This window comes from Eublepharis macularius, chromosome 3, assembly GCF_028583425.1.
Source record: "Eublepharis macularius isolate TG4126 chromosome 3, MPM_Emac_v1.0, whole genome shotgun sequence".
Classification (NCBI taxonomy): domain Eukaryota; kingdom Metazoa; phylum Chordata; class Lepidosauria; order Squamata; family Eublepharidae; genus Eublepharis; species Eublepharis macularius.
Window position 1 is genome coordinate 188,350,461 of NC_072792.1, and position 10,114 is coordinate 188,360,574.

Here is a 10,114-nt window from a genome sequence, read left to right on the forward strand (position 1 = left end):
AGTTCCCCTGCCAGTGAGCATTTAGTTTGGCAAGTGGTGTCTGTATACGGCTTTGTAATAAGGTTAAGTAGTCTCCCATCTATGTTTAACTGGTGTGATTTGACCCATAGGAGTTCCCTGTCGATTGAATTGAACGCTCCCTTGAGATCTAGAAAAGTAGCATATAATTTTGAGTTACTCCTTTTAGCATACTTGTTAATCAGATGAAATAGAGTAATACAGTGATCCGACACTGATTTCAAAGCAGATAATATTAATTTTTTTTCACAGATATTTTTCATCCCGGGAACATTGCCAAAGCAGGCTCCACCCAAGAAAAGTCTCTTCCTGTTAAATGCTCCAGTCCTGCTTTGACTTACTCAACACTGGACGTGACCTTGCCGTGGACACCTTCCATCTGGATGCAGAGCAGGTATAACACCATTGGCAGTTTAAGTGTTTATTATTTCCTCAGGCAGGGTCTTATTTGACTTTCATGCCGCATTATTGTGTATATACTGTAGTGTTATGAATGAATTCATGGATAATGGTTACTTCTGTCAGACTGTGGCTAAATAAGGCACTCACTACAGGGTTCCCTTTAGAAGCAAACACAAGTCCATTGTTTGGAAAAGGAAACTTTACTGCAGAAAAGGTCCATTATAGTCCACTGTCCTGAATAGGAGAATCAGGATGGTACATGATCATTGTTACCAATGAAGAGCAAGCATAAGATACAGAGTAACAATACCCATCTGGATCAGCCTCCCCCCACAGTTCTCAAAACAACATCTCTCAGTCCTGGGAAGCTGCTCTCCTTCAAGGCCAATGCTTGGTGGAACGGTGTTAGACAAAACAGTCTCCTCCGGTGGGAATGCTGCCTGGGAACTGGTGCACCTGGGAAGAAAACACTCAAACACTAGAAGCATTAGAAAATGGAGTCAGTACAGTTTAGATATACACTGGACCTGACATTCTGCCCCCCTTAAAACAGATCCCCCCCTGGCTTATATGGGTAGCGAGTATGAAAAGCTTTGGTTAATCTAGGAGCATGAACATGTGCAGAGTTCACCCATTCATCGTAACCAGAATCAAAGTCCTTCCATCTAATGAGGTAAAAAAGCTGATTTCGTTTGAGTTTAGAGTCCAAGATTTGTTGTACCTCATAGTGTATTTGGTCGTCAATCAAAGTTGGAATGGGTGGAGCTTTGACGTGCCATTTGTCGTCGGTGGGAGCTCTCTTTAGAAGACTGACATGGAACGTATCATGCACATGGCGCAGGTTCTTGGGCAAAGTTACAGCAACAGTCACTTTATTTATTATCTTGCGCACAGGAAAAGGTCCTAGGAATTTCAGAGCGAGTTTGCGGCTGGTTTGAGCAAGTTTTAGATTTTTTGTGGAAATATACACATGATCTCCGGGTTGTAATTCTCATTCGGCCGCACGATGGCGGTCTGCGTATTTTTCGTAATCCAGTTTGGCTTTGTCAAGGTGCTTCTTAATAAGAGTCCATTGCTGCGCCGCCTCCCCCCACCACGAAGATACATCTGGCAATTTAGAGGAATGGGGGGGGGGCATCCAACGGGAAGGGATTGAAGTGAGTCCCGTAGACAATTTTGAAGGGGGCCTCCCCCGTTGAAGCGTGTACACTGTTGTTATATGAGAACTCGGCCAGAGGGAGAAGGTCCACCCAATTATCTTGTTGAAAATTAATGTAGCAACGAAGAAACTGTTCTAATATTTGGTTTGTTTTTTCGGATTGCCCGTCGGTTTGTGGGTGGTGGCTTGAACTGATGCCTTGTTCAATATTCAACATTTTCAAAAGCTCCCGCCAGAAGTTGGCAACGAACTGTCCGCCGCGATCCGAAATCACCTTGGACGGAAAAGAATGTAATTTTACGATGTGTTTTAGAAACAAATCTGCTAGTTTTCGAGCGGAGGGTATGGCAGTACAGGGGATGAAATGAGCTTGTTTGGAGAACAGATCTACCACCACTAAAATGCAATTATGTCCTTTTGAGATAGGTAGATCAGTGATAAAGTCCATAGATATTATTTCCCAGGGTCTGTTTGGCGTTTCCAATGGTTGCAGGAGACCCGGAGGTTTCCCTTTTCTGGTTTTGGCGCTGAGGCAAATAGGACAGGAACTAACATATTGGGAAATGTCTTTGCGCATGCCCGGCCACCAGAATTGTCTTTGGATTAGGTGCAAAGTTTTCAGATACCCATAATGTCCAGCAGTGGGAGCATCATGACAGCGCTGCAAAACTTCCAGTCTGAGGCTGTCTGGCACATAAAACTTGCTCCCGGCTAACCAATCCCCTTGTGGGGTTTGGGTCAGTTTGCTTCGCGGAGCCCTATCCCCCTCCTTCTCCACCTCGGTTTTGAGTTTCGATTTCCACTCTTGGTTGGCCGGGAGGGGCTGCTTGGCATGGCTGCGAGTAGTCACCACGCCCCCAAGTTGCGTAGGCGAGAAGACAGTGTCGACAGTCTCCTCCCGTTTGCTCTTATGTTGGGGCATGCGCGATAGGGCGTCTGCCAAAAAGTTAGTTTTGCCCGGGAGATAGTTTAGAGTGAAGTTGAATTTGGAAAAGAATTCCGCCCATCGCAATTGCTTGGCATTCAGTCTGCGTGGGCTTCGGAGGGCCTCCAGATTTTTATGATCCGTCCAGACCTCGAAAGGGTATCGCGCCCCCTCCAGCCAATGTCTCCAGTTAGTAAGGGCCGCTTTTACTGCAAAGGCCTCCTTCTCCCACACATTCCAATTCCTTTCCGCCTCCGAAAATTTTCTAGACAAGAAAGCACACGGCCGCAGCCTACCATCCTCCCCCTTCTGCAGTAAAACCCCCCCTATCGCCGTATCGCTGGCGTCAACCTGTACTATGAAAGGGGATTGTTCGTTGGGGTGGGAGAGGATGGGTTCTGTTACAAATTGCTTTTTTAGACAATCGAAGGCCGTTTGACAATCGGGGGTCCATTGCAGTTTGGCAGAGGGTTTTTTAGCTTGGTCCCCTTTATCTTTGGTTTTCAGCAAGTCCGTTAAAGGGAGCGTGATTTGGGCGAAATTTGCTATGAAGTCTCTATAGAAGTTGGCAAAACCCAGGAAGGATTGTAGTTCTTTACGGGTGGTGGGTTTCTGCCAGTCCTGGATCGCCTGTATTTTGGCTGGATCCATTTTCAGACCTTCTTGGGAGATACAATACCCGAGGTAAGTGAGTTCGGTTTTATGGAATTCACATTTGGACAGTTTGATGGGCAGCTTATTCTTCATCAGGGTGGCTAAAACTTTTCGTACCGTTTGAATATGTTCTTCCTCGGTGTCCGAGTAAATTAACACATCATCAAGGTACACTACCACCCCTTTGTACAGAAAGTCGTGTAGAACTTCGTTTATCATGGACATGAATACGGACGGGGCTCCCGTCAAACCAAAGGGCATAACTAAGTATTCATATTGTCCGAGGGGCGTATTGAAAGCGGTTTTCCATTCATCCCCTGCCTTGATACGAACGTGGAAGTAAGCATCTTTTAGATCTAATTTCGTAAAGATCTTACCTTGGGCCACGACGTTGAGAAGGTCTCGGATGAGCGGTATAGGATAGGCGTTGTTGGTGGACACTGCATTCAAGCCTCGGAAATCTGTGCACAGTCGAAGTCCCCCATCCTTCTTTTTCACGAAGAGGACTGGAGCGGCGTGGGGGCTAGCGGCTGGGCGGATGAACCCTCGTTGGAGGTTGGTGTCGATGAATTTCCGGAGCTCTTCGCGTTCATGGAGACTCATGGGATAAAGTCGTCCTTTGGGCAGTGAGGCTCCGGGTAAAATTTCTACCGCACAGTCCGTTCGTCGGTGCGGGGGTAGAGTATCTGCTTCCTCTTCAGAGAAAGCATTTAGAAAAGGCCAGTACGGTTCGGGTATTTGGTTGACTTCTTCTTGGGTGAGAAGGGCCTTTTCTTTATGAGTTGGATCTTCGCCCCAGTTTTGATTCCAACGGTGATTTTTGCAGTTGGTATGACTGAAGGTAATACATCCTTGTGCCCAGTCTATGTAGGGATTGTGATCACATAGCCATTTGCTGCCTAGAATTAACGGGTACTTGGCAGTAGAGCTGATGACAAAGGACCTCTTTTCCCAATGTTGTCCCATGCCTGTGATCACTGGGATGGTTTCAGTTGTTACAGGATTCATGTTGGTACCATCCATTTGCTCAAAGATCACTGGATTTTGTAGATCCCGAGTTGGTAGGACTAGTCCATTGACTAGAGCAGGGGCAATGATGTCTCTTGAGCAGCCCGAGTCAATAAGAGCTTGCACCCGAATATGCATCTTTCTCTCTGGGTTGATTAGAGTCACTGGCATGAATAAGATGGACCCAGGCGGCCGGTTCCGTGCAGGGACGGGCTTAGGGCGGATCTGTCGTTTGGGTCCTTTCACGACAGATCCATTTCGTTTCCCGACTGGGGACTTTCTGGATTAGCTTCTGCGGATGGGGAAGCGGGATCGTATTCCATGACTTCTTCCGCTTCCAGCCCTCTCTCCGAGGCTGGCCTTTGGGAAGCGCCGCGGCCTCTATTTGTTCGTGGTGCTGGAGTCGGGCGTTGGAGCGTAGGAAACGGAGCAAGGGTTGGACGCCGTAATTGGAGCGGAGGTCTTTGCACAGGCCAGTAAGGGCATTGTGCTGCAAAGTGACCAGCCTGTCCGCATTGCAAACACAGCCCTTGTTGCCATCTAGCATCTCTCGCTCCACGGGTGGCGTAGCTAGCTCCCCGTGTTCCCCTCTGTAAGGTCAATGATCTTCTTTGTCCCGTTTGTTGTTGTTGTTCAACCAAACGGACTTCCAAAATGCGATTTTCTACTTCGCAAACAAGTTGGATCCACCCTAACAACGTGGGGGGATTGTCTTGCATGAGGGCTCTGTCCAAAAGTCTCGGGTTAAGGCCTTGTTTGAACAGGATAATCTTGGTGGACTCCTCACACCTAGGGCACTTGGCTGCTAATTGCCGGAATTTTGTGACATAGTCTCTTGCTGACATGCTGCCTTGTTTGATGGCTTGCAATTCTGTTCGGGCCCGGGTTTCTTCTAAGGGGTCTTCATATTGCGCTCGGATAGCATCCACTAACCCCTGAAGAGTATCGAGTTCTGGGGCCCCGACATTGTATAGTCCTACATACCAGTCTGCTGCTTTGCCCTGTAAACGAGATCCAAGATGTTCGATTTGACTGGCCTCACTGCCGAAGAGGTGCCCCCACCGGTTGAAAAACTGTACCACTTGGACTAAGAAAAATCCCAATTTGGATGGATCCCCATCGAAGGTGGCTTCCAGCTTCACCCAGCCCATCGGGAGTTCCTGTCTCGGAGCAGGCGCTGGGTAAAAGTCCATCGGCAGTCTTAGTTGCGCCTGAGGCACAGGAGGAGGTAACTGGAGTCTCGGTCGGGGCAACGGTGCCGGCTGTACGGGTGGCGGTTGAACCGGCAGTGCCGGCTGGGGTTGGGCTGGTTGTGCGGGCGGAGGTTGCCGTGGTTGCTGTGTCGGGGTTGGTCTTGGTTGGGCCGGAGGCTGTAGTGGCAGGCGAGCAGGAGGCGGCAGTCTCGGTCTGGCCGGTAACACGGGAGGCGTTAGTGGCAGCTGTCGAGGTGGAGGAGGTTGGTGTGGTTGAGTGGAGATCGGTCGCTGAGGAGGGGGTTGAAGGTGTCGTAATGGTGCAGGCCGTCCCGGTTGGTTCGGGGGTGGTAAAACGGGCTGGTCCTGGGGCTGCTGCAACAGTATGAGCTGCGGTCGAGGTGAGAGGGGCCGCAGCGGCGAGGGTTGAACAGGTGGAAGGCCGCGCGGGCTTGCCCCTCCGGGTGTTGTTAATCTGGGAAGCAGCGGCTGGCCTCTTGGCGCTGTTAGACCGTCCCCCGTAGGTTGCCCGACGGGGACAATGTCTCGCGGTTGACGAGGGGCTCCCTCCTCGGATGGAGCCGCGTGTGCTCCCGCTTGGTCCGGCCGGACCGTTATAGGAGAAGTAAGAGGGGGTCTCCCCGGTGTATCACTGGGCTTTCCCTCCCCTTCCGTAGGCCTCTCAACGGGAGTCTCGTCTGGCGGCGCATCCCCTGCCTGGTTAGGAAGTTCGGTGGGGGTCTCTCCGGGTGGCTCAACCGGGTCTTCCTTGCTCGGTGGAATTTCCTGCTGTGCTGGAAGTTCCTTGGGTTGCTCTCCCGCTTCGCCCGGATGGGTGTCCCCTTCGCCGGTAGGTGACGGCCGCTGCTGGACATCCTCCATCGGATAGGAGATAACACTTTGAAGGGTAGCTATCTGTATCGCCATCTCTTCAGGGGACAGTCTTTCCCCTGCTCCCATTGCCGAAATTAAATGGATGGCATGAGCCAAACTTTCTTCCATATCCATCAGTTTAGCTTCTAACTGTTGCATTCGACTTGCCCCCGGTTGCTCGCTTATGGCAGCTTCATTCGTTGCACTCACCGGGGACAAGGGGCCCCAAGGAGGAGGGTCCCCTTGGACGACTCTCGACCTCGCAGCTAGGATTCCCTTGGCCATACCCGTCACGGCCGAGATGCTGGTATCCACCGCATAGGTGCGACCTTGTATCTGCTCCCAACTTTGTTCAGGGACCTCCGTTGCCTCTTTCCACGGAACAAGTTCGGAGTAATCCCAACTCAGGGCGCCGCGGCAAGACGTGTCCCCCTCCGCCTGCTCGGACGTCCTGTTCCAATATCGCCATGGTTGGCTGCTGTCTAGCTCCGGGACGGTTCCTAGGCTTCGGCGCCCTTCCATCGAAACTAGTGGATGGAGTCCACCTGCCCGACGCTCTCTGGTTTCTCGGGGTCTGGCTCCCCACTCCGACGGGGTGGGTACCGAAATCAAAGGGAGAGCGGTCGCTTTCGGCCTTGCCCCGAGGTCGGCTTCGGTCTCGTCCCGAGTACTGAGTTCGATGAGAGGCGGGGTGGAAGTGGAGGCTCCGGTTCCGTTCCCAGCTGCTCCCAGCTCCTGGGAGTCTTGGGCTTGCACGGGTTGCACAGGTTGATTGTCGGGAGACGCATACAGATCAAACAAAGGATCCCTGTCCGGGACAACCTTGGATTCCGCTGGGCCCGACTCAGACATGATTGGTAACAAAATGTCAGACTGTGGCTAAATAAGGCACTCACTACAGGGTTCCCTTTAGAAGCAAACACAAGTCCATTGTTTGGAAAAGGAAACTTTACTGCAGAAAAGGTCCATTATAGTCCACTGTCCTGAATAGGAGAATCAGGATGGTACATGATCATTGTTACCAATGAAGAGCAAGCATAAGATACAGAGTAACAATACCCATCTGGATCAGCCTCCCCCCACAGTTCTCAAAACAACATCTCTCAGTCCTGGGAAGCTGCTCTCCTTCAAGGCCAATGCTTGGTGGAACGGTGTTAGACAAAACAGTCTCCTCCGGTGGGAATGCTGCCTGGGAACTGGTGCACCTGGGAAGAAAACACTCAAACACTAGAAGCATTAGAAAATGGAGTCAGTACAGTTTAGATATACACTGGACCTGACAACTTCTGATTGTCCAGGTTTATAGCTGTACCGTATTTATTATTATGCACTTTATGCACTTTTCATGTTTTGTATCGATTATAATGAATGTATTAATTACACATTTAGGGGCAGTATCTGTGCTTGATATCCCTTGGGAGGGTTTTCCCCTGTTCCGTTGCTAGTTTTTCCCAAGGAGCCTCCCCATTTGTGTTTGCTGCTGCAAAGGCGAGGCAATCAGCGTTCTGCACAGCCACTTTATGCTGGAAATGAGAAGGGCTGGTTGGTGGCTCCTGTCTGAGCTCCCTTTGCTTGGGAGCCGAGGGCCGTGCATGCAAAGAGAGGACACCCACAGGGCACATCACTACTCAGCCTCATAGAGAAACTGACTGCCACTTCTGCACATCCGAAACTGGGTGGCAGAAACATAAAGGATCCAAGGACACCTCTTGCATTCTGCTAACACAGCCCTGGGTGGCATTTTCCCACATTTCTGACTGACACACCTTTCACTACTGTTGTTGTGATGAATAATCGTTTTAATAGAACTTTTCACTTTAAAAAAGCAAAACCCGCCTTGCAATTCGAATGGGATTTTATCTTCAGAGGAGGGGGGTGAGATTGGGAGGTCCCCAGTAAGGCCCCCAGCAGATCCCGTTCTCCTAGGGGCATCTTTCACAGCACAGCTGTGTCTTCTGTGGAAACTGGTGGAAGCTAATGATCCGTGTGTTCTGTGCAGCCTTCCCACAGATGTTGTGGAGGATAACCCCGAGTGGAGCTGCGAGTGGAGAGAGCCGGATCCAGGATGCAGCCTGCCCCCTCCAACCTCTCCTCCTTCCGGCCGGCCTCTTTCCTGCTCCTGGGCATCCCCAGCCTGGAATCGCTGCACGTCTGGCTGGCTCTGCCCTTCTGCTCCATGTACTTGATGGCCCTGCTGGGGAACTGCACGATTTTCCTGGTCATCAAGACAGACCCAAGTCTGCACCAGCCCATGTACCTCTTCCTCTCCATGCTGCCCCTCACTGACCTGGTGCTGTCCACCTCCGCCATGCCCAAGATGCTGGCCATATTCTGGCTGGGCGCCAGGCGCATTGGCTTTAGTGCCTGCCTGGCCCAGATGTTCCTCATCCACTCGTTCACTGCCATGGAGTCCGGGTTCTTCCTGGCCATTGTCAGGTTCAGAATGCTTCTCTATATGTTGTAACCAAAGAGACTCCATTTTAATTCTTTTAGTGTTCTGAGTGCTTTCTTCACAGGTGCCAAGATGTTCCCTAGCAGCTATCTCCCAGAAGAGGAATGTTTTGACTACAGCTTTTCCAGCCCTGGGAAACTTTCACTTTCTCAGCTTCAAAGGGATTTTTGAGAACTATGTGGGGAGGCTGGGCCTGCTGAGTCTTGATACTTTGTACTGTATTCTTTGCCTCTCATTCGTAACAATACACGTGTACCAGTTCAGATATTGCATCTGGACCAGTGGACTATAATGGTTGCTTTTTTCAGTAAATCTTTTGAAAACAACGGACTCTTGTCTGATTGCAGAAGGTAGTCTGGATACAACTATTATTTAGCCACAGATCTGACAGCCATGGCGTACGACCGCTATGTGGCCATTTGCAACCCCCTGCAGCACATCACTACCCTCACAGGAGCCCGCATTGCAGTGATTGGCGGTGCAGTGTTGGCACGGGGCGTGATGTTCTTCTCCCCGCACCCATTCCTGGTGAGCCAGCTTCCCTTCTGCAACTCCAAAGTCATTGCCCACAGCTACTGTGAGTTTATGGCCGTGGTGAAACTCGCCTGTGCAGACACAGTCGTCACAAAGGCATACAGCCTGACCGTGGCATCCCTCATTGGAGCCATTGATGTTCTCTTCATTGGGATGTCCTATGGGCTGATCTTGCGCACTGTCTGCCACCTGCCCTCCAAAGAGGCTGGCCTGAAGGCCCTGGGGACCTGTGGGTCCCACATCTGTGTCATCCTTATTTTCTACACCACAGCTGTCTTCTCTTTCCTCTCCCACCGCTTCAGCCACGGCAGCATCCCACATCACGTCCACATCCTCATCGCCAACATCTACCTGCTGGTGCCACCAACGCTGAACCCCATTATCTATGGGGTGAGGACTAAGCAAATCCGGAGGCGGGTGCTGCAGGGTCTCCACTTGAAGGCTGCCTGACTAGCAGCCTCGAGAGAGGAAGAAATGGAGATCAGCCACACTGAGGCATTTGTCTGGCCTCTCTTCATGGCTGGGAGGGGGCCATCTGGGCTGAGCCAGAGCAGAGAATTTTTAGTCCAATTTCTTAGCAGCACGTTGCCTTCCACGGGCAGAAAAGCTGCTCCGGCAGAAGAGAGGCTTGGAGAAACCCTGCCACAGTGTTGCGGAAGGGGGTCTAGTGAACATCTTGCTGTTCGTATTTGGAGGGCAGGGGGACTTGATCAGGGCTGTGTTGAGCTGCGCACAGGAGACACCCCTCCCCGGCTGACACACGGAGCCATCAGGGGCTGCGGGATTCACGTGCCTCCTGGCAAAAGCAGGTTTGCAAGGTTTCCTCCTGCTTCCAGTTTGGTGTAGTGGTTAAGAGGGCGGGACTCTAATCTGGAGAACCAGGTTTGATTCCCCAC

At 51.1% G+C, this 10,114-nt stretch overlaps 1 protein-coding gene across 1 annotated transcript; it reads left to right on the plus strand.

Annotated features, from left to right (window-relative positions):
- Positions 1-8,297: 8,297 nt before the first annotated feature.
- On the plus strand, positions 8,298-9,668 carry LOC129326427 (olfactory receptor 52D1-like). Its single transcript, XM_054974586.1, has 2 exons — positions 8,298-8,656; positions 9,074-9,668. Exons 1-2 carry the CDS (start codon positions 8,298-8,300, stop codon positions 9,666-9,668), a joined length of 954 nt encoding a protein of 317 aa, XP_054830561.1.
- The last annotated feature ends 446 nt before the right edge of the window (positions 9,669-10,114 follow it).

Coding starts and splice junctions, on each gene's coding strand:
- LOC129326427 (XM_054974586.1), top strand. CDS start 8,298: ATGCAGCCTGCCCCCTCCAACCTCTCCTCCTTCCGGCCGGCCTCTTTC. Junction 8,657..9,073: donor ATGGAGTCCGGGTTCTTCCT/GGCCATTGTCAG, acceptor CACAGATCTGAC/AGCCATGGCGTACGACCGCT.